This window comes from Lithobates pipiens, unplaced genomic scaffold, assembly GCF_037356315.1.
Source record: "Lithobates pipiens isolate NorthernLeopardFrog02 unplaced genomic scaffold, aLitPip1_a1.2 Scaffold_16, whole genome shotgun sequence".
NCBI lineage: Eukaryota > Metazoa > Chordata > Amphibia > Anura > Ranidae > Lithobates > Lithobates pipiens.
In genome coordinates, this window is record NW_027507748.1 from 247,108,134 (window position 1) to 247,132,610 (window position 24,477).

At 44.2% G+C, this 24,477-nt stretch overlaps 1 protein-coding gene across 17 annotated transcripts in view; it reads right to left on the reverse strand.

Annotated features, from left to right (window-relative positions):
- The window catches only part of PLEKHA6 (pleckstrin homology domain containing A6), a 1,584,742-nt gene that overhangs the window by 889,452 nt on the left and 670,813 nt on the right, over positions 1 to 24,477 (reverse strand). For 13 of the 17 annotated variants that reach the window (XR_013274469.1, XR_013274470.1, XM_077481250.1 and 10 more), the window contains one exon: positions 13,957 to 14,010. The exons of the other annotated variants lie outside the window; for them this stretch is intronic. Coding sequence is in view for 11 of the 13 variants with exons in the window: in XM_077481250.1 (XP_077337376.1) it covers positions 13,957 to 14,010 (54 nt within the window). In the remaining 2 variants the exon portion in view is untranslated. The remainder of the gene's footprint in view (positions 1 to 13,956; positions 14,011 to 24,477) is intronic. 17 annotated transcript variants of the gene reach the window in all.

Genomic DNA, 24,477 nt, shown 5'->3' on the forward strand with positions numbered 1-24,477 from the left:
TGGTGCTCCTTGTGTAGCTTGTCAGAAGCTACATACAGAGCGGCCGGTTTAAATACAAGCTGACACACTCTGTTTGCAGCAGAGAGAATGAGCTCACAGTGCCTCTCCTCACTTCTTGTCAGAGGCACTGAGCTCAATGAACAGCTTGGAGCCTGCAGAGTTTGACAGGCAGCACCGCCTATAAAAATCACCTATTGATTTCAATGGGGCCACTCTGCAACTGCAAAGACGCTGGCAGTAGCAGCATAGTCCAACAATGTAAAACTACCACTCAGCAATGTAAAAAAAACAAAAACAAAAAAAAAAACAAGTAGTGGCAGTAGCACCTCATGAATGTCTGTCAGCTGCTGCTATACCACTCGTTGAAAAGCAATCCACCACAGATCATTTTTCAGAGGGCAGTAAGCCTTACCGAAAATGGAAAAGAAACTTGGCAAAAATTCTCAAAAAAAATCCCCCAAAAATGGAGGCCATTAGAGTACTCATTGTCATGTTCAAGAAACCAATTTGAGATGATTTGAGCTTTGTGGCATGGTGCATTATCCTGCTGGAAGTAGCCATCAGAAGATGGGTACACTGTAGTCATAAAGGGATGGACATGATCAGCAACAATATTCAGGTAGGCTGTGGCATTTAAATGGTGCTCAATCGGTACTAAGGGGCCCAAAGTGTGCCAAGAAAATATCCCTCACATCATTACACAACCCCCACCACCATCCTGAACTGTTGATACAAGGCAGAATGAATCCATACTTTCATGATGTTTACACCAAATTCTGACCCTGCCATCTGAATGCTGCAACTGAAATCGAGGCTCATCACACAAGGCAACGTTTTTCCAGTCTTCTATTGTCCAAGTTTGGTGAGCTTGTGCAAATTGTAGCCTCAGGCCGCGTACACACGGGCGGACTATCCGTCCAACTAAGTCCGTCGGACAATCCGACAGACAGTCCGTCCTACTTTTGAATGAACGGACTTGACCACACACGACGAACAGACAGTCCGCTGAAAGCTTGCGCGATGACGTGTACGGCACGTATGACGGGACTAGAAATACGACGTCCAATACACTGCAATGCAACCTTCGGCTGTGTAAATCCTTTCTGAGCATGCGCCATACTTAGTCCGTCGAACTAGCCTACTCACGAGCGGACTGTCCGCTGAAACCAAGTTTGGACGGACAATATTACGGAAATTCCGAAAGACTTAGTCCGCCAGACTGTCCGCTGAAAAAGTCAGCTGAAGCCCACACACGAGCGGATTGTCCGCTGAAACACGTTTCAGCGGACCAAGTCCGTCAGACAGTCCGCCCGTGTGTACGCGGCCTTAGTTTCCTGTTCTTAGCTGACAGGAGTGGCTCCCAGTGTGGTCTTCTGTTGCTGTAGCCCATCCAATTTAAGGTTTGATGCGTTGTGCTTTCAGTGATGGCATTCTAAATGTAACGAGTGCTTTTTGAGTTACTGTTACTGCCTTTCTATCATCTCGAACCAGTCTGCCCATTTTCCTCTGACATCAACAAGGCATGTTTGTCCACACAACTGCTGCTCACTGGATATTTTCTCTTTTTCGGACCACTCTCTGTAAATGCTAGAGATTGCTGTGTGTGAAAATCCCAGTAGATCAGCAGTTTTTTTTTTTTTTTTTTCTGATTAGCAATTTGTGTTACCAAGCAATTGAACAGGTGTACAGTGGGTTAAATGAGTATTTGATCCCCGCAGATATTGTAAGTTTTGCCACTTACAAAGAAATGAATGGTCTATGTTTATCATAGGTGTATTTTAAATGATAGAGACAGAATATCGACCAAAAATCCAGAAAAAACACATGATACAATTGTTATAAATTGAGTTGCAGTTCAGTGCGTAAAATAAATATTTGATCCCCAAGCAAAACATGACTTTGTACTTGGTGGAGAAACTCTCATTGGCAAGCACAGAGGCAAGACATTCCTTGTAGTTGGTGACCAGGTTTGCACACCTCAGGAGGGATTTTGGTCCACTCTTCTTTATAGCTCTTCTCTAAATCCTTAAAGTGATTGTAAAGTCTTGCTTTAAAAAATAAAAATAACAAATATTTTATACTTACCTGCCCTCCCTATTGCAGTGTATATGCACAGAGCAGCCTGGATACTCCTCTTCTCAGGTCCCTCTTCATTGCTCCTGGCCCTCCATCCTAACAAGTGCCCCACAAAACAACAGTTTGCAATGGGTGTACCTGACCTGGGCAGAGCTCTGTGTATCCATTCAGACACGGAGCCCCCAACCTCGCCCTCTCTCCCCTGATTGGCTAACTGACTTTGAATGACAGCCACAGGAGCCAATGGTGCTGTGGCTGTGCCCCAGCCAATCAGGAGGAGAGTCCTGGACGGCCGAGGGAATCATGGACAACGCTGGATAGAGAAGGGGCTCAGGGTAAGTATTAGGGGGTGCTGGGGGGCATGCTATACACAAAATGTTTTTAATCTTAATACATATGCATTAAGATAAAAAAAAAAACTTTTGCCTTTAAAACTCCTTTAAGGCTATTGAATGGCAACTCAATTTTATTTCTACCTCCATAAATTTTATATAGGATTTGGGTCTGGAGACTGACGTTTTGTTGCCTTGGTGGTATGGTTTGGATTATTATCATGCTGGAGGACCCATCCACGGACCATCTTCAGTGTTCTGTCTAAGGGAAGAAGGTAATCCTCCAATATTTTACAATACATGGTCCCGTCTATTGGCCCCTCAATGCGGCAAAGTCGGCCTATACCTTCAGCAGAGAAACAGCCCCAAAGCATAAAGGTTCCCACCTCCGTGCTTGACTGTAGGGATGATGTTCTTAGGGTCATAGTCAGCATTTTTCTTCCTTCAAACACGGCAGGTCGAGTTAATGCCAAAGAGCTAAATTTTGGTCTCATTTGACCACAGATCTTTCTTCTAATCCTTTTCTGAACCATTTAGATGTTCATTGGCAAACTTCAGATGTGCCTGTATATGTGCCTTTTGAGGAGGGGGACCTTGCGATCGCTGCAGGATTTCAACCCATGGTGGTGTATTGTGTTACCAATGGTTTGTGATTATGGTACCAACTGCCTTAAGATCATTCACAAGCTCCCCCCATTTAGTTTTGGGCTGATCCCTCACTTTTCCCATGATAATCCTTACCTCATGAGGGGAAATCTTGCATGGAGCTCCAGACCGAGGGTGATTGATGGTTATTTTGTATTTCTTCAGGGGATCAAACAATTATTTTCCACACTGTATAACAGGAAGGCCTTAACAGATTGCCGACTGCCCCGTAGCAGATTTACTGCTACAGGACGGCCACACTGTGCAGAATCACACACACACACACACACACACACACACACACACACACACACACACACACACACACACACACACACACACACACACACACACACACACACACACATATACATACACCCACACATACACACACTGAGTATACCCCTCACATTTTTGTAAATATTTTATTAGACCTTTTCATGTGCAAACACTGAAGAAATTACACTTCGCTACAATGTAAATGTAAATTTGCCAAACCCTCAGAATAACTCAACACACAACCCTTAAGTAAAAATGTCCAAATTGGGTCCAATTATTTTCTCTCCCTGGTGTGATGTGACTCGTTAGTGTTACAAGGTCTGAGGTGTGAATGGAGAGCAGGTGTGTTAAATTTGGTGTTATCGCTCTCACTCTCTCATACTGGTCACTGGAAGTTCAACATGGCACCATATGGCAAAGAACTCTCTGAGAATCTGAAAAAAAGGATTGTTGCGCTACATAAAGATGGCCCAGGCTACAAGACGATTGCCAAGACCCTGAAACTGAGCTGCAGCACAGTGGCCAAGTCCATACAGTGGTTTACCAAGACAAGTTCCATTCAGGACAGGCCTCAACATGGTCGACCAAAGATGTTGAGTGCACGTGCTCAGCGCCATATCCAGAGGTTGTCTTTGGGAAATAGACATATGAGTGCTGCCAGCATTGATACAGAGTTTGAATGGGCGGAGGGTCAGCCTGACAGCGCTCAGACCATATACTGCATCAAATTGGTCTGTGAGGCTGTCGTCCCAGAAGGAAGCGTCTTCTAAAGATGATGCACAAGAAAGCCTGCAGTTTGCTGAACACAAGCAGACTAAGGACATGGATTACTGGAACCATGTCCTGTAGTCTGATGAGACCAAAATAAACGTATTTGGTTCAGATGGTGTGAATTGTGTGTGGTGGCAACCAGGTGAGGAGTACAAAGATAAATGTGTCTTGCCTACAGTCAAGCATGGTGGAAGGAGTGTCATGGTCTGGGGCTGCATGAGTGCTGCCAGAACTGGAGAGCTACATTTCATTGAGGGAACCATCAATGCCAACATGTACTGTGACATAATGAAGCAGAGCATGATCCCCTCCCTTCGGAGACTGGGCCACAGGGCAGTATGCCAACATGATAACGACCCCACACCTCCAAGACGACTACTGCCTTGCTAAAGCAGCTGAGAGTAAAGGTGATGGACTGGCCAAGCATGTCTTCAGACCTAAACCATACTGAGCATCTGTGGGGCATCCTCAAACAGAAGGTGAGGGAGCGCAAGGTCTCTAACATCCACCAGCTCCTTGATGTCGTCATGGAGGGGTGGAAGAGGACTCCAATGGCAACCTGTGAAACTCTGGTAAACTCCATGCCCAAGAGGGTTAAGGCAGTGCTGGAAAATAATGGTGACCACACAAAATATTGGACATTTTCACTTAGGGGTGTACTCACTTTTGTTGCAAGCGGTTGAGACAATAATAACTGTGTATTGAGTTATTTTGAGGGGTCAGCAAATTTACACTGTTATACAAGCTGAATACTCGCTATTTTACATTGTAGCAAAGTGTAATTTCTTCAGTGTTTGCACAGGAAAAGGTCTAATAAAATATTTACAAAAATGTGAAGGGTGTACTCACTTTTGTGAGATGCTGTATATATTGCACTTCATGGTTTTGGGTGCGAGTCCGTGCCAGCTGGCTACAGCTGTGAAACACTGTTAGGCACACATACAAATCTTTGATCGCACCTGATGTTAACTTCTTCCCTGTCAGTGTCATTAGTACAGTGGCAGTGAATATTTTTTAGCTTTGATCACTGTAATAATGTCACTGGTCCCCACAAAAGTGCCAGGTGTCCGATTTGTCCCCCGCAATATCGCAGTCCCACTTTAAGTCGCTGATCGCTGCCAGTAAAAATAAATAAATAAAAAATATCTGTAAGAGAAGTCTGGCTAACAGACGTGCACTTGTAAAGAAGGATTTGTATTTCAATGTGCGCACGTATAGGCGCCAAGTAGCCTATTTAAACTGAGCACTTGCACGTGAACTTTGCTGAGTGGCCTTTCAGCTAGTGCTTGTTTACCCGATCTGTTACGGTTTCCAGTGTCTTAACCCGGCTTCACTCGAACCTTCTCTTGACCTCCACCTGCCTACCTGATCCTGGCTTGTGTTTGACTCTGCTACTGCCTGATGCTCCTGTACCTTGCTGCCCATCTGTGTACCGAACCCGGCCCGTGTCCTGTCTCTGCCTCTGCCTTTCGTCTCGGTACCTGCTCTGTCTGGCTGTTGAAGACCTCCTAGCTTACGTCCTGGCTATGCTTCCATCTGCTGACCCAGCAATACGGAGCTCTGATCTTCAGAGCCTGCCCAGCGCTCTTCAGGCATCTGGTTCCTGACAAGGACTGGCCAACACCATCCACTACATCGGCCTTCATGCCACTTTGTGTCTGTTACTCCCTGTCATCACTGTCAGGGGTGTCGGACAGGAGGTACAAGAAAAGCCCTCTCTCCAGCTCGATCTCCACCAGGTGCGTGACAATATGCCATAGTTGTAGACACTATAACTTTTGCGCAAACCAATTAATATATACGCTTATAGGTTGTTTTTTTTTTACCAAAAATATGTAGCAGAATATATATTGTCCTAAATTGATAAAGATATATATATATATATATATATATATATATATATATATATATATATATATATATATATATTTTTTTTTTACATTTTATATTTGACGTTTTAGGGCAGAACATACTTTTTTTTAAAATTTAAAATAAAATAAAAAAAAACAGAGGTGATCAAATAACACCAAAAGAAAGCTCTATTTGTGGGGAAAAAGGGCATACATTTTATTTGGGTACAGTGTCACAGGACCATGCAATTGTCAGTTAAAGTAGCCATTGCGCCATCCTTAAAGTAGCATCGTAAAAAATGGTCAGGAAGGGGGGTAAAATTATTTCTCAGCTAAAGAGAAGCAAACCCTGTAACACTGTACTTCTCAATGCAGTTCTCAAAAAAGAGAAACATGCAATTCCATCACTAGAGGGCACTGCAGTGGAAAGGCTCCACTTTAGTTTGCTTGTGGGTTCCATCTTGTACTTCCTACAGTTGCAGTTGGGTGATTGTTGGGATCCAGCGGATGATAGTTTCCATCCTCTAAGGCCCTAATTGACAGATAAGAGGATGAATTTGTCTGATATATTAGTTTATCTTTCTAACCTTTAAATTATTCATATTAATGTTCTCCACTGTTACAGCATAAAGTTTAGCTATAGTCTTGTCAGTAAATATATATATTTTTTTCTTTTCCTCCTCTGAGTTAAATGGTGAGACCAGCATATGGAGTGTGGAAATACTTCCACAGTGCAAGTTCTGCTGAGAGCACAGCTGCAATTTGCAAATATTGTAAGAAGACATATTATATTCTAAGTGCTATAAGGAAAACTAAAATCATCCTTGGATTCTAGAGTTGCCCTAAAATCATAAAAAATACTTTATGGAATGAAATGACGAGGATTATAATGAAAGTGAAAGTAGCTTTATCTTCCAAAGATGCTTCCAAATCATCACAAAGTGTTTCTTCATCAGCAGCATCTTCAATTAAGAAAGTGTTACAGACCATTGCCTCCCAAAAATACACAATACATTTATAGCTAAAAATTTTACATGCAAATTGGATAAGCTCTTACAAGAGCAATATATGCTCCTGGATCAGTATTGCCAATACCTGAAGATGCATATTGTCAGGAAGCGTTTAAGTTATTATGATGGAATGGGGGGGGGGGGGGGGTTGGTACCTGTGCTCATGTATAGTTGAAATGTTCTTAACATATACAGTCTTTGTTATTCCATTTGTAATAAAAAATACAACTTTAAAAAGCAAGTTTATTTTATTTACTGAATAAGCTGTACTTTTATTTCAAGCATAAAACTCTTATATACACTGCATTTAATTTTACCTGTGTAAATGTCTTTCAATTAAAAAAAAAACTACTCCACACTGATTTTTTCCAGAAAAACCCCACAAAAAAAGTCTTCAAAATTTCCGGAAATTTTACATCTCTAGTTGAGCCAGAAAAAGTTGAAAAACAACTTTACACAGAATCTAATGCTTCCATACTCTGGATATTAAAAAAATATATAGTTGGGGGCGTGGCCTGACGCGAGTTCCGGATGGTCGCATAATCCCGGAGCTCCGGTGACAGGGGATCTAAGTGGCTAAAAGCAACATCATTCGTGCCCTTTGGAAGCCTCACCTGGCAGCGGAAGATCTCCCCAACACTTCTGGACCATGCCCAGTAAGCGCCGAGGTGCGGGAAAACCGCAACGGCTCACGGACTTCTATGCTAGGCTCCCTGACAGGGAGTCCCAAGATGGCGCCCGGGCCTACTCTCCACAGAGAGCTTCACCGCGCACGAGGGGAGCAGAAGCAGGTAACCGGCAGCACAAACAGGCCTCCACCACTGGCCAGCACTCCTACCCCTCCTCCCCTTCTACTAGCAGCCCGGTTAAGTCGAAACCCAAGCTGGATGGCAGCGGATTGAGTGAGGAGGGCAGCCCATCCGCAGACTCAGGGGATGACACCCGGGAGTTACCCGAACCCATCGAATCCTATCCCACTCAGAATCAACCGGTGGTTGATACTGTTCTGAAAGACATGTTGTTTTCGCTCCGCAGCACCATCCAGTCGGACATGGCAGCCTGCATGCACGGTTTTCATAAAGATCTTAATGCTATTGGAGATGGAGTGGATCACATAGAAACTAAGATGGGAGAATATGTTGGGACTATAAACGATCTAGTGGATGCACATAAGGAGAGAGAAGGGGAGGTGGAGAAGCTTACGGAGAAATTAGCGGACCTGGAAGATAGATCACGAAGAAACAATATCAAAATTAGGGGTATCCCCGAAACGATCTTACAGGCCGACCTTCACGCACATGTGGTGACGGTGTTTAAACAAATACTCCCAGAGGTGTCGGATCTTGATGTGACGATCGACAGGATTCATCGTCTTCCCAAACCGACTCACTTGTCTGATCAGGTCCCGAGAGATGTACTTTTAAGGCTACACTTCTTCCATGTGAAAGAGGACCTTATGGCAGCCATGCGTCAAAAAGAACGTATTCCGCCACAACTTCAGCACTTGCAGTTTTTCACAGACCTTTCACAATATACTCTTCAGAAGAGGAGAAACCTGAATACCATTACCAAAGCTTTGAGAAACCATAAAATTGTATACAAGTGGGGATTCCCTACGAAACTGTCTGTGACTAAGGACAATCGCACATACTCCATTACCTCGTTGGACAAGGGCATTACCCTCTTACTAGAGTGGGGCATACTTTCGGACTTGGAAGTAAGCGCAGCACTGTCTTCTGCTCCGAAATTGGTTGACCAGGAATGGAAAACCGTCACATCAAGGAACGCCAAATCGCATTCGTGAGTTGGGACGGATGTATCCATCTAAAATTGGGTTCCCATTGTCCCTGTTACTGAGGAGCCTCAGGCTGAACTCTTCCCCCCAGTTACCTTTGCAGCACCCGCTGCCCACGGTTTTACTTTGTTAGACCTGCTCTAGAACTCATAGAGCGGCCGTTACTAATTTGTTCACTAACTAATGTGCTATTTTAATTTCTTCTGTTACGTTCTCTTTATTTTTTTATTTATTTTTTTTGGATGCTACACCATTTGCTAACTGTAGCCTGCTTACCGTATGGAGGATGGGGGCTTTGACAGACATCACTGATTGCTCCACGGAAAGAATCAAAGAACCTACACGGCACCAGGATCGGAACATTCCTCCTCGCAATAGTGAATACTGTTTACCTAACAGCCCTTGTGGCATACTTGGAGGGGATATAGATCCCCCATGGAGAGGAGAGCTCATATATGGCGGGGCTGATCAGCACACTTCTCTGCATTCCTTGCACCCATTCCCTCTATGGCTCTAAATATCTTATCTATTAACACTAAGGGGCTCAACCACCCCGTGAAACGTCACTCGCTCTGGAAAGAAGCGGAATCGCACAAATGCGACATTGTCTGTGCCCAGGAGACTCACTTTGTGACTGCCAAAGCTCCCAAATGTTCACACAAAAATTTTCCGCACATATTCACAGCTAACGCAACCACCAAAAGGAAAGGGGTCCTAACAGCTATCAGGGACTCTGTGGCTTTTCAACTGCACGAAGCTATTAGTGATCCCCATGGCAGATTCTTAATATTGATCTGTGATGTAAACTTGACTACCTACACAATTGTAAACGTATACTCCCCTAACAATCACCAGGTGCGATTTTTTAACAGCCTGATGCGTAAAATACGGCAAATTCAAAAAGGATTGCTGTTAATGTGTGGGGATTTCAATTTGACCCCAGACCCTGCTTCGGATTCTACATCTCAGTCCACACGACTGCGCCCGGCTATGCAGCCCGCTATACATCAACACGGTCTATATGACGCTTAGAGATGCCTGCACGCAAACGAGCGAGACTATACCTACTTTTCCCCCCACACCAGGTTTATTCTAGAATAGACCTGTTTTTGGTTGACCAGCAGACTCTGATGCGGACATCTTCGGTGGCTATCAAACCAATGACTTGGTCTGATCATGCACCGGTGGTGCTCTCCGTGGAGGGCTCGGTAACTGTTAATGCGAGCCCACTGTGGAGAATCAACACCTACGTGCTGCAGAGAGAGGAGTGCAGGGAGGTTCTCCAGAAGCATCTGACTGAATTTTTTAATGACAATGTTAATTCCGTTACAGATCCATTTGTGTTATGGAATGCCCATAAGGCGTTTATGAGGGGAATTTGTATTCAAATGGGAGCGAGGTTAAAGAGGCAGAGGCAAAGCAAACTTACAGGCTTATTGTCGGACATCGAGAAACTAGAATCGCTTAATAAGGCTAAACCGACAGTCCTCCTATCCCAAAAGTTAGCTCAGCATAGACATGACTTGCGTGTTCTACTACTTGAAAACTTTGAGAAATATAGCAAACGTAGGAAAATTACGTTTTATGCCTATGACAATAAGGCTGGTAAACTCCTAGCCCATAAAATCAAAGGTCACAGATATAGAACTAAAATCCCATATATCATCCACCCTACTTCTAACATAAAAGAAACCCACCCTAAGAAAATTGCGGACGCTTTTAGCTCCTATTATAGCGCGCTTTATAACCTTAAAGACGACCCCACGATTCACCAGCCAAATCAGGAACACATTGTGGATTTCCTTTCCCAACTCCCAATCCCACGACTAAGGCCGCGTACACACGCGCGGACTGTTCGCCCAACTTTGTCCGTCCAACAGTTTCGGCAAACAGTCCGCTCAAACTTAGCATGGACGGACATGGCCACACACGACGAACGAACAGTTTGCTGAAACCGTGCGCGATGACGTGAACGGCACGTACGACGGGACGAAAAATACGACGTCCTATACACTGCATTATAGCTTTCGGCGTGAAAATCCTTTCTGAGCATACGCGCAACTTTGTTTGACGAACAAGCCTACACACGAGCGGGCTGTTCGCTGAAACAAGGTTTCAGCGGACAGTTTTTCGGAATTTCCGAAAAACCTTGTCCGTCCAACTGTCCGCTGAAACTGTCCGCTGAAAGCCCACACACGAGCGGACTGTCCGCCCAAACACTGTTCAGCGGACAAAGTTGGGCGAACAGTCCGCCCGTGTGTACGCGGCCTAACCCAGGAGCAAGTGGATTTGCTCAATGCCCCATTTACTGATGCTGAAGTCCAGACATCCATTAATTCCTTACCGCCCAATAAATCCCCTGGACCGGACGGCTTTAGTGGTGAATACTATAAACTGTTCAAAAACACTCTCACCTCGCACCTTACTACAATTTTCAATAAAGCTGCTGCCTCTGCCTCTTTCCCGCCAGAGATGTTGGAAGCTCTGATCATAACTTTGCCTAAGCCCGGGAAGGATCCGATTTCTCCGCCAAACTTTAGGCCAATTTCTTTACTCAATAGTGATTTGAAACGATATGCCAAAATAATTGCCGCTCGTATGGTGGATATACTACCTACGATCATTCATCCCGATCAGACGGGGCTTCACAAAAAATAGACAGGCCTCAGATGCGACCCGTAGACTTGTTAACTTAATCCACCTGGCCGAGACGGAGGGGAGGCCTTCTCTGCTTCTATCTCTGGACGCAGAGAAGGCCTTTGACCGCATTCACTGGCAGTATCTCGGTGAGGTTCTGAGGGCTTTTGGATTTGAAGGCGGCATCGATTCGGCAATTAAGGCACTATATTCTAAACCATCGGCGAGAGTTTTTGTATCAGGGGTTATGTCCTCCCCATTTTCTATTTCGAATGGAACACGGCAGGGGTGCCCTCTCTCTCCATTGATATTTAATCTACTGATGGAACCCCTGGCAATCCACATTAGGTCTCATCCACGTATAGTGGGCTTCGGAGTGGGGTCGGGGAGTCATAGTATCAGCCTGTTTGCTGATGATGTGATATTGATGTTGACTAATGTGGAGACTTCCGTGGCTGAGGCACATGATTCTCTAACACTGTTCAATCGGGTTTCGTATTACAAGGTAAACGAAGGAAAATCCCAGATACTGGGACTGGGGATAGATGATGCAACAAAATCCAGACTACAGCGGATCTTCCCGTATGCTTGGAGCTCTACTGGTATCAAATATTTGGGTATAGTGCTCTCTGAGAAAATAGGTAAATTGTACAACGACAATTATGTGCCATTCCTGGAGGGTCTAGAATTCAAACTGTTGTCTATTTCTAAAAAAGAACGGACTTGGTCAGGTAGATTAGCTGCTTTTAAGATGCTGATATTACCCCAAATATTATATATATTTAGGACCCTTCCTATTCCGGTTCCGAACGACTTTTTCGCTAAAGCACAATCTAAGATTAACTCCTTTTTATGGCAAGGTAAAAAAGCTAGGTGCGCCTTCAAGAAACTGATTCAGACGAAAAGAGTGGGATGGGGCGGGACATGTCCTGCTGCGGGATTACTATCTGGCGGCTATCTTGGCTCAGGCAAGGTATTGGTTTGTTCAGGGCAAGGGTACTAGATGGTTAGAAATAGAACAAGCTCAATGCCCACAGCATCCCATGGCAGATCTATTATTAACGAGCTCACTCTCCCTGAGGTTGGGGGGTATCCTGTCTCCCCCTATGAGAGCCACGCTGGCGGCCTGGAAAATACTTCTAGACAATGCCATCCCAGATCAACCCACCAAGGCAATCCCTTTAACACTATCAAGTTTACGACTCCTCATCCCTCAGATATCCGTTGGAAGCTGGCAGAGGAGGGGGATTTTATCAGTGCAAGATATTATGTTAGGCCCAGCTATTAAAACATTCAGAGCGTTACAACTAGAGTTTGGGTTGGAGCCTAGGGACCAATACACTTACATGCAGATAGTACATCTCCTTAGTGCAATCCCTACAACCGAAATACCCCTCCCGGTGAGAGTATATATGTACTACCGAAATGATCAGACAAAAATTAAAGGCATATCATTGTTTTATAACCTCTTATACCACAAGTCGGAGTTCTGGAGGTCTCCATCTATGAGATCTTGGGAACTAGAGTTGGGGTCTCCCTATTCTCAGGAACAATGGGAAGAATCTATAAAGGTTGTATACTTGGCGACTAAATCAGCAAATCTGTGGGAACTTTCTACTAAGATCTTTCTAAGATGGTATCTAACTCCGATGAGGCTGGCGGGTTTTCATCCCCAGGCCTCTCCGCTATGCTGGAGACTTTGCAGTTATAGGGGATCGCTGGGTCACATACTTTGGATGTGCCCAAAACTGAATACGGTGTGGTGCCAGGTGTTCAACTTGATTTCCACAATAACTGGTGTCCTTACAGGTGGAGATCCTGGCCTAGCGGTGTTAACACTAGGGATAGATAGATTTCCGAAAAAATACAGACTGGTAGTCTTTCACATATTAGCAAGCACTAGACTAGCGATACTAAGACGATGGAGGACCGTAGAAGTACCACAGCTAGGGGAGATCATTAGAGAGGTGGACTTACACATACGGTACTAATTAATGTTTGCAGCATCTCAAGGCAACCTAGCAACCAAACGAGTCTTATGGAAGCCCTGGATATATTGGAATAAATCTGCTTCTTACTAATACCATTGAATACATCTGGGTTAAACTATTTTCTTACAAATCTTGTAGTAATGTTTTTGCTGATATCATATGTCTACATGCGCATATGCTAAATATAGTATATATTTCTTAAAAAAAAAAAAAAAAAAGAAAAAACACAAAAACGAAATAGGCATCTGGTTTTCTTATCTTCTTTTATTTAAATTTTTCTTGCTTTTTTTTTCAATGTTCTTATGTTACCGAATATCACTGGCTATTACCCCCAGACGGGTTCTTGTAAGCATTGAATGTATAAATACCTGACTTTTGTATGATACTGTGAATTTGTGATATTCAATAAAAATCTATTGAAATTAAAAAAATATATAGTTACAGTAAAATTGTACAAATGATTTATCCTGTCACACATGTTTTCAAAAGGATAAAATATCAATATGCATGTTACAAAAGTATAGTTACATAGGGTAAAATAAAGATGGGAGTATTGTTTTGACATCCTACCTGCTGATCCAAAAAATCAAGGTGCCTTTGTAACTGGAGATCTAACATTTCATCCTGTGGGTAAGTGGAAATAGCAGCAGGAAACAAGTATTAAAAAAGGAAAGCAGAAAGCATGACAAGCAGTGAGCTTATATCCATAAGATTAGTGGCTAGTCCTACACAAGAGTAACAGGACCTTAAATCTAGCAAGCTGCAGATACAGTATTTGTGCTAAGGCAGGGTAGGAAAGGTGTCATGCTAAGTAGAGAACTGAAACTTAACAATCACATTTTACACAAATGTCACAGCATATGACACATGACCCCCTCATGCAGAATGTAAAAGGATTCAAACAATATTACAAAGGAGGATGATGAGGTGACGTGGAGAGAATGGAATTAACCACATTATTAGCATCATTATCAACATCATCATAAAATTTTTACATAGCCTGACCAAGTAGCAGTTTGTACTAACCCTGTGGTGAAGGCTAGACATATTCAGTGATCTTTCTCTAAATCTCAGAGGGAGAAAGATGTAAATAACAGGTCTGTACTAACAGACCATTCACAACAGTGAGCTACTCCTAAAACCCTATTCTAAGAGGTCTGTTACCAAAAGGATCAAGAAATGTATGTGTAAATAAAATAAATGAAAACTTTAAAAGGCATCTAAATTTCATACATCTGCAATATAGATGAGCTTAGATGAGGTTAAAGCTGAGTTCCACCCATTTTTCATGATCATTGCAAGACAATGCCCACCCATAGTGATAAAATATTTAACTTTTTTCTCTGTGCAGTCTGCACTTCGTGTCCAGGCTACCTAGGCAAATTCATCATTAGCGATTCCCTGGGACTCCTGGGATATCAGTATAATCTATCCCAGAAGTCCTAGGGACAGCTAACATTGAAATTTTGCAATATTTCGAGACAAGAAGTTCTGTGTTGATTTACAGGTTGCCGTAACAACAGAGCAGGAAATTCTGCCGATGCCGACATTGTTATGGCAACCTGTAAACACGCCACCCCATGCAGTGTCATTACTGCGCAGGTGTGAGCCAGTTGCTTGGAATCCCGGAAGCAAATAGGAATGGGCTTCAGATGCCCACATCATGAATGGTTGCTGCCTGCCTTCTAGGATCCTGTGGATAATGACAAATTGGTAAGTAAGGTTTACATTTACAGCAGTAACCTAATTATATAGTACAACTAACAAGAATCACGGGGGTGTTTTTGAAAAAATTGTCAAGGAGGCTGTAACTCTGCTTTAAGGTTCTGTCCAAACAAAAGTTTTATTTGTTTTTTTGTTTGGCAGGAGCTGAAAATTATATATACTGTAGTTGCAGTATTTCTACTGTTATGATACATGACAGCTTCCTCAATGGTTGTTAAAGTGATTGTGAAGCTTCCATTTTTTTATTTAAAAAATAAACATGTTATACTTACCTGCTCTGTGCAATGGTATTGCACAGAGAGGCCCCCCACCGACCCTCTAGGCTCGTCCTCTTCTTGGTGTGCCACCATAGGAAGCAGTTTCCTATAAAGGCACACCTGCAGGCTTGCTCTCGAGGTGGGTTGTGCGCATCTACAGACACACACACTGTGGCTCAGCATAAGCTCCCTCCTCACAGGATGTGATTGACAACAGCAGGAGTCATTACTCTCACTCCTGTGAGGAGAGGAAGAAAGAGCAGCACTGCTGCCCTCAGGCACGGAATGCATTAAGGCAAAATGTCCTGCCTTTAGAACCACTTTAAGGAAGCAGTAGGTACCAGAACTCACCACGTCCTTAGAAACCCAGCAATACCACCCAGCCTAATTTTGAATGGCTGGGAATCTTCAGCCATGTAAATATGGATAGTGATGGGGTAACTGATCAAATATATGGCTACATGGTCATATTAGGGCAATGACATTAAAGGAGAAGTATGGCCAAAGCTTTTTTTCTGTGGCTCACAGGGGTGCAGTATGTTCTTCGCCCCTGTGATCAGTTTTCAGCTGACAGCGGGCTGAAGCCCACTGTTGGCTTATGTCACAGAGCCGGTACAGGCTCTGAAAAGATCCCAACCATATGGTTGGAATCCTCCCATGCTGCATCCATCTAGGGGAGTATAATTTTTATTTATTTTTTAACCCTAAACTCTTAACCAAATATAACCATGGCCATTGTTGGTCAATGACATCATCTGGGAGACCCCACCCTTTGTTTACATTTAGCAGTCTGATGGAAACATCATTCACAGTGAGTGCAACAGCGGGATCAGACCTGTTTTTTGGTTGGTGGGTTTTTAATTTTGCTGAGTATCTTTCATTTTGATTGGCAAGGCTCTGCATCACTGAATGACATGGTTGACAATAGATTTACAATGTGGTTAATTATTTTGTCAAAAAGTGTGTCTTTATTTAAACATTTTTCTCTTTATATGAACAAGCAGGAGTATGTACCCCATACTCAATCAAGTGGAGAGGTGGAGCTGTAAATAAGGGTCCCCTCATTTTTAAAGGAAGCTTACAGATTCCAATCAGTCCCCACCCACAGACCCTTACAACCACCGAACCAGAGATGTGGGGGAAGAGGTCCTTGTCCTCATCAACATAGTAACAAGGTGCTTTGATAGGGGCATTCCCCCTGACAAGGTCCCCCCATGCTGAAGGCATTTTGTGGGAGCCTCCTGCTTGCTTTCTTGTTTTTTGTGTACACTTAAAGTGGTGTTCCGCAGCAAAAAAACAACTCATTAAAATTCCTAAAAAAATAAAAACATTTGGAATTTTTTTTTAACTCACCTCTAAATGCCTGTTGCTAGGGGGGTCCCTCGTAGTCTACTTCCCCTCGGTGTAGGAAGGGCTCAGCTCTGCCCCCTCCCTCCTGTCAGTCATCTGGGACATGTGACAGGTCCCAGATAACCGTGCGGCCAACCACGGCGCCGCTCGCGCATGTGCAGTGGGTGCCCGGCTGTGAAGCCACAACCCGGTGCCCACAGTTAGAATGCCGGCGCCACCAAGCAGAGGAGGGAATGAGCGGGGCATCGCTGGACCCTGGGACAGGTAAGTGTCCGATTATTAAAAGTCAGCAGCTGCAGTATTTGTAGCTGCTGACTTTTATTTTATTTTTTTAAGGGGAACTCCTCTTTAATGCTTAAAATCCAAATTCTATACACGTAACTCCAAGCTCACAAACATTTACAGAAGAATACACTAATTTTCATAAACTGTATATACATTAATATTGCCATAATTTATAAAGGATAAACATAAGAGTGAGTGCATATGGCAGCAGCAAACACCAATAACGATAAACTAGTATGATAAAACATATATAGAAACCGCATAGAAATAGACGACAGTAAAAACAAATATGGCACCATGTCAATTAGCTTGCATAAGGATATCAGATTGCTGAATGTGTTTCATCAGAATTTACATCATCAGGGGATCACTGATAAGGTCACTTCTGATGAAATACGTAAGCTTGGGCTTAACAATTTGAGTTCATTGTGCACGCCAACTGGTGTGGTGCCATCTTTGTTTTTACTGTTGCATATTGTGATGCTCTCTTGTAAATATATATTATAAATAAACCTCCTGAGTGTTTTTTTTTTATTGTATTTTTTATAAATTTTTAGAGCAAATACAATATAATTAAGCATTGAAATAATCAGGGAGTATAAATTAATAAAGGATATAACAAACTTTGACAATAAAAGCTAGAGGTTATCGTCCACGTATGCAGGCACAGGGGTGAACTGCATAGCTATAACAGAGAGAGTAAATAGCATACAGTTTATAAAAGGTAAAATAACCTTATAACAGCGGGCCGGAAGCCAAAGTGTGACATTACAACAATAATACCCATATGATTGATGAGGTGAATCTCCAAAAGGGGGGGGGGGGGTAACCTGATCTAGTACAAGGAGAGGATGGATGAGAGGGAGTTAGATACCGGGATGGTGGCGCTGTGACAGGCAGCGATGGTTATTGAGGGTTTCCGGGCAGGGGGGTCCCATACTCGGACCAATCCCAGGGTTCCCAGATTTTATTAAAATGGGGGACTGAATAAGGTACCGAGGCCGTCAGGTATTCCATTTTCCGTATCTCGGTCAGCAGGTGAAGAAACCTGGGCCAGGGAGGGGGGTGCACCGGATAGCCAGCATACCGGGATAAGCATCTTAGCAGCTAGTAGGATGTAGGAGATCAACCGTTTTGTATTTTTCGGTAAGCCTGGGATAGGGAGGCCCAGCAAGCAATATAAGGGCTCAACCGGTAGGGACACCATCGTCACCCCCAGCATCGTATCAGGGAGCATTCCCCAAAAATGTGAAATAGTGATCCGGTGCCAGTCCCGCAGCACCAACAGTGCGGCGAGACGGAGGGGGTCAAACTTGTGGATGACATCAGGAGTTCTATAGTTCTATACCAGAACATAAGGATTTTTATAGCTGTGTAAGTTCATTTAAGGAGGCCGACTTGTGGAGGATTTGATGAATGGAGGAGATTAGATGTAATTGGTGGGGTCCCTGAGCACATAGGTGTTCGAAGGCTGTGGGCTTTTCAAGGGTTAGAGTTGGAGATTTGGAGCTAAAGAAATGTCTAACTTGTAGATAAAAGTAGAACAAATGGTTGGGAATGTCATACTTTTCACGTAAGGTCTCAAAAGCATAAAGCCTTTGCGAAATGGGATGCACCATGTTTCGAAGTTGAAAGAGGAGGGATCGAGCCATGTATAGATCCTAGCCAGGGACAGTCCATCAGGAATAGTTGGGTTAAACAGCACATTCATGAGTGGGGGATTTTTGCCATATGTCCAGGGTAAAGGACATTGGGGCATTGACGTCTAAAGTTGGGATGCAGAGGGGACGGGGTGCCCCAGATCAAGAAGCATGGGTGGGTCGGATACAACACCTCCTTCTCAATAGCAGCCCACTGACTCGTGGTGTTTAGAGAAGACCATGTGGCAATGATTCTTAAATGGGTAGCGTGGTAGTATTCCAATATCCGGAGCCCCCAGACCGCCCCTGGATCTAGGCGCAAGTACCACCGAACTGGCTAGGCAGTGGGATCTATTGGCCCATATAAATTTTAAAAAGCGCCTCTGAAGAACTTTTAGTTGCGGGGATGGGATGGCAACCAGCAGCGTCTTAAAGTGATAGAGCAACATGGGCAGAATTTACATTTTAAGGACGTTGATCCTTCCCAGGAGGGACAGAGGGTATTTGGACCACGATAATAAGGAGCTATTTATGTCTTGAAATAGGGGAGGAAAGTTTACGTTTTATAGGTGGGAATATGAAGGGGTCAAAAGTACACCCAGGATTTGAGAGAGACATTGCACCATCTATAAGGATACGTTACCCTAAGCCTGGAGAGTTGTGTTGCGAGAATGTGTATGGGTAGAGCTTCGGTCTTTGAGGTATTTACTTTGTAACCAGAGATACCACCAAATGAGGAGAGTAATTTGTGTAATGAGGGGAGGGAGACTAATGGGTTGGTAACGGTCAGCAAGATGCCGTCCGCAAAGAGTGATAGTTTGTAGTCCCCCTGTCGCATCACCACCCCGTGTATATCTGGATGAGTTTGTATGGACTCGGCTAGGGGTTCAAGGCATAAAATGAATAGAAGCGGTGATAAGGGACACCCCTGCCGAGTACCATTCATCATGGGGAAGTGAGGCGACATGAAGGACGACATCTGTACCTGAGCAGTAACAATTGAGTACAGCCTCTAATGCTTTTAAAAAGGGGCCAACAAAGATATACACTTTTAACGTAGCGAACATGTAGGGCCAGCTGAGCCTGTTAAAGGCCTTTTGTGCATCTAAACTAAGGATTAGGGCTGATTTTTTGGTCCTATTGATTGTGCATTGGGTGTTATCTCCACCGTGCCTGCCAGGGACAAACCCCACATGATCCCTGTGAATACGTTTATGGACAAGGCCGGATAATCTAGAAGCAAGGATTTTCGTAAATATCTTGTAATCCGAATTTAGGAGAGCTATAGGTCTGTAATTGTCTGGGATGGAGGAGTCCTTACCCGGCTTGGGAATTACTGAAATGTAGGAATGTGAGAATTGCGGGTGGGGGGGGGAGTACCCCTAAGTAGAGAGTTGAATAGGGCCAGCATGTGTGATCCTAAAATGTCCGAAAAGGTTTTATAATAGAAATAGGGGAGGCCGTCAGGGCCAGGTGATTTATGCAAAGGGAGATGCCGTATTGTAGCCGAAAGCTCTTCCGCCGTTACGCTCTTATTTAGGACCTCTAAGTCAGTTGGCGAGAGCTTGGTAAGATTCAGGTTGGAGAAGAAGGACTCAAATTATGGTAAAATTTGCCAAAGGTGTTTGAGATTTCACAAGGGCAGTAGGTCTTAGTTCCGTAGGGACGTATGAGAAACTCAGGGAAGGAGTTAAAAGTGTGCGGTCGTAGCTTGTTAACTAACATTTTGTGAGGTTTATTGGAGAATTCGTAGAATTTTTGCTTAGTCCAGAGCAACGATTTAGCTGCCTGATCAAGTTGTGCCATTTTAATCTGTTCCCTGAGTAAGGTGACTCTCTGCAGTCTCTCCACCGTGGGGGCGCCCAAAAGCCTCCGCTGTGCTGAGAGGAGAGCGGAAGTTAAAGATCGGATAAGTTTGTTTCTGTCTCTCTTCAGTCTAGAGCTCTCAGCAATACAAGCACTTCTAAAAACGGCCTTGTGCCCCTCCCACAGGGTGGAGAAGTCAGAGACCGACCCTCTGTTTAGTTGGAAAAATTCCGTAAGACTCCCAGCTAGGACAGAGCGGGAGCATTCGGATTGTAAGAGATGGTTGTTAAGTCGCCAATGGCAAGATCTGGGGTAGGCCTGAGTGAGCAGAAGATCTAGTGTAATGGGAGCGTGGTCTGACCAAGTGATAGGCATCACTTCGGACTCGACCACGTATGGGATGAGTGGGGCAGAGATGAAGAAGTGATCAAGCCGTGAGTACATTTTATGAGCTGGGGAGTAGAACGTAAATTGCTTAGCTGTGGGGGTGTTTAATTCTCCAAGAGTCGAGAAGTCGGTGGGATCTAATAATCTGACAGAAGGAGGTGGCTTGAGATGCAAGCTTCTTGGAAGGTGTTGAAGAACAGTGTCTGTCTATCTCTGGTGGGCGACATAACCAGATTAAAGTCCAACTATCATAAAGGGCTGTGACGGATAATGTGTGGAATCAAACAAGCCATTAAGGAAGTCAATCTGACCGGTATTGGGGGTATATAGGTTGACGAGGGTCAGAGAGGTATTGAAATATTGGCAGTCTAAGATAAGGCATCTACCATGGGGGTCTACATGGGAGTTTTAAACCTTAAGGGGGCATGACTTTTTGATGAGTATTGCCACTCCCACCCTGCCCGTGGGGTCAGAGGCCAGGAAGAAAGTGGGAAAGTGTCTAGAGGCAAATTTAAGGGAGCAATCTGCTTTAAAATGGGTTTCTTGTAACATAATCAGGTCTGCTCCAGAAGACCTGAATTCCTTCAGGGCCAGCCAGCACTTACGTATAGAACCAAAGCCCTTTACATTGTAAGGCAAAAGCTTTAAAGCCATATGGGCGGACTAGATGGGGAAGCATATGTAGGAGTTGTAAGATTGCAATACATCAAAAAATAAATAACAGTGAACCAGAACTCGGTAATAGGCGTCGTTAGTGTTAGTTTCTCTCCACTACCAGGGAGTGACTAAATAAACCCAGAGACGGGATGGCCTGAGGCCGTGCCAGCATAAGCATTGCATCTGTAAATAATGAAACTGATCTATAAGATTCGACGTAGTAGTACATACAACGTTGGAAAGAAACAATAACAAAAGCATCCGAAAAAAAAAAAGGAAAACAAAAAAAAGAACTGAAGTTCTTGAAAGCCTGAGGGGTACATGAACCTCAGGAAACCCAGGGTATGAGCCTAGGTCAGGAGGGTCGTGACCAAGTGGTCAGCAGAGGAGGCCATATGTAAGGATGAGGAGGACCATCTGCTCTCCTTATGAACTCGGAGGTATTCAAAATTGCATAAACAACAAATAGTCATTGGTAAGAGGAAAACCCCATGGGGTGGGGAAGGAGAGTCCCGCCTTGAATAAACAAGGCAAAAGACAAACTTAGTATAATCATAGCAACAGGATCTTTTCTTTTAAGTCTCAAAAGGAAAAGTAAGATGGGGGGAATGCGGACAGCATTCGAAACTGGACCACTCGAGGGGCTGCTGGGAAAGGTCAGGGGGGTTGCTTGGAGAAACGTGGACACTGAGGTGTGGAGAGGTGTCTCCTAGGCTTGCTCCTCACAGGTGTCCAGATGCGGCTTAGAGTATTGGGGAGTGGGCGAGACTGGACATCAGCAGGGTGCATGTCCTCCTCCGGAAGGGGAGGCAGGCCAAGGTTCTTTAGAAAAAAATTTGCTCTCCAGAAGATCACGTAAAGTGTACTGGGCTCCATTATTATTATTATTCAGGATTTATATAGCGCCAGCAATTTACGCAGCGCTTTACAATATAAAAGGGAGACAATACAGTTACAATACAATTAAATACAAGAGGATTAAGAGGGCCCTGCTCAGAAGAGCTTACAATCTAAAAGGGTGGGGCAGGTGCTACAGAAGGTTATAACTGTCGGGAATGAGTTGATGGAAGTGGTAGGAGATTAGTTTGAGACGTGATAGGCTTCCCTGAATAGATGAGTTTTCAGGGATCGCCTGAAGGTAGCAAGAGTAGGGGATAGCCGGACCGGTGGAGGTAGCGAGTTCCAGAGGATTGGAGAGGCTCTGGAGAAATCCTGGAGACGAGTGTGGGAGGAGGAGACGAGAGAGCTTGAGAGTAGGAGGTCTTGAGAAGAACGGAGGGGACGGTTTGGGTGATATTTGGAGACAAGATTGGTGATGTAGCTCGGGGCAGAGTTGTGAATGGCTTTGTATGTGGTTCTTAGTATTTTAAATTTAATTCGCTGGGTGATTGGGAGCCAGTGTAGGGATTGGAGGAGAGGGTTGGCAGACAATGAGCGGTTGGTAAGGTGGATAAGTCTGGCAGCAGCATTTATGATAGACTGAAGAGGAGATAGCCTATGGAGAGGCAGGTCAATGAGAAGGGAGTTGCAATAGTCAAGGCGAGATATAACAAGGGAGTGAATGAGGATCTTGGTAGTTTCATTTGTTAAAAAGGGGCAAATTTTTGAGATGTTACGGAGGTGAAATCTACAAACTTTTGACAACGATTGGACTTGGGGCTGAAATGACGAGTCTAGGGTTACACCTAGTATCCTGGCGTGAGGGAAGGGCCTGATGGTTCCATTGTTGATTTTGATGGAAAAGTCATGGAGGGGGGCATGTGCAGGGGGGATTATTAATAGCTCAGTTTTAGAGAGGTTTAGTTTAAGGAAATGGTGTGACATCCATGCTGATATGTCGGTTAGCAGGTTAGTAATGCGAGAGGAGACTGAAGGAGTGAGGTGAGGAGTAGACAGATAGATTTGGGTGTCATCGGCGTATAAGTGGTATTGGAAGCCATGGGCGGTTATCAAGTGACCAAGGGAGGAGGTATAAATAGAGAAGAGAAGGGGTCCAAGAACAGAGCCTTGGGGGACCCCCACAGAAAGGGGCAATGGAGAGGAGGATACAGAGTTGTAGGTGACACTGAAGGAGCGCTGTGATAGATAGGCAGAGAACCAGGAAAACGCAGAATCTCGGAGGCCAAGGGAATGTAGTTTATTGAGGAGGAGCCGGTGGTCAACAGTATCAAAGGCAGTTTCCATGGAGTGCTGAGAGCGAAAGCCAGACTGTAATGGGTCAAGAAGGTTATTTTCACTGAGGTAGGAGCTAAGGCGGTTGTAGACTAAGCGTTCTAGAAGTTTAGAGGTGAATGGGAGCAATGAGATAGGTCTTAAGTTGTTCAGGTTGGTGGGGTCCAGAGAGGGTTTTTAAGTATGGGGGTGATCTGCGCATGTTTTAGAGGGGAGGGGAAGGTGCCACTTGAGAGGGAGAGATTGTAGATGTGAGTGAGGGAGCATAGGATAGAATTAGAGGGTGACCTTAATAGTTGTGAGGGAACAGGGTCCAAGGGACAATTGGTTAGGTGAGCATCTGAGAAAAGTATTGCAACCTCTTCAGTAGTAGCCAATTCAAAAGAGGAGAGTGTTGAATGTGCTAATGGGCCAGGTATATTGGGTGGGGAAGATGTACGCACAGCGGAGGTGTCCTCGCGAATTGCATCAATCTTGTCTTTGAAGTGATTGGCAATCTCTTGGGCAGTGAGTGAGTTGGCGGGTAGAGGGGGACGAAGCAGAGAGTTAAAAGTTGAGAAGAGCCGACGAGGATTGGATGACAAAGTATTAATAAGAGATACAAAGTAGGCTTGTTTGGCAGCATGGAGGCAGGAATTGTATTTTAGAAGGGCAGATTTATATATGGTGAAGTCTTGGAGGCATTTGGTTTTACGCCACAGCCGTTCAAGAGCACGGCAACGTCTCTTGAGATTTCTAGTGTTGTCAGTTTGCCAGGGTTGTAATGGTCGGGGCCTGATTCTGCGTGTGGTTAGAGGAGCAAGTGCATCTAG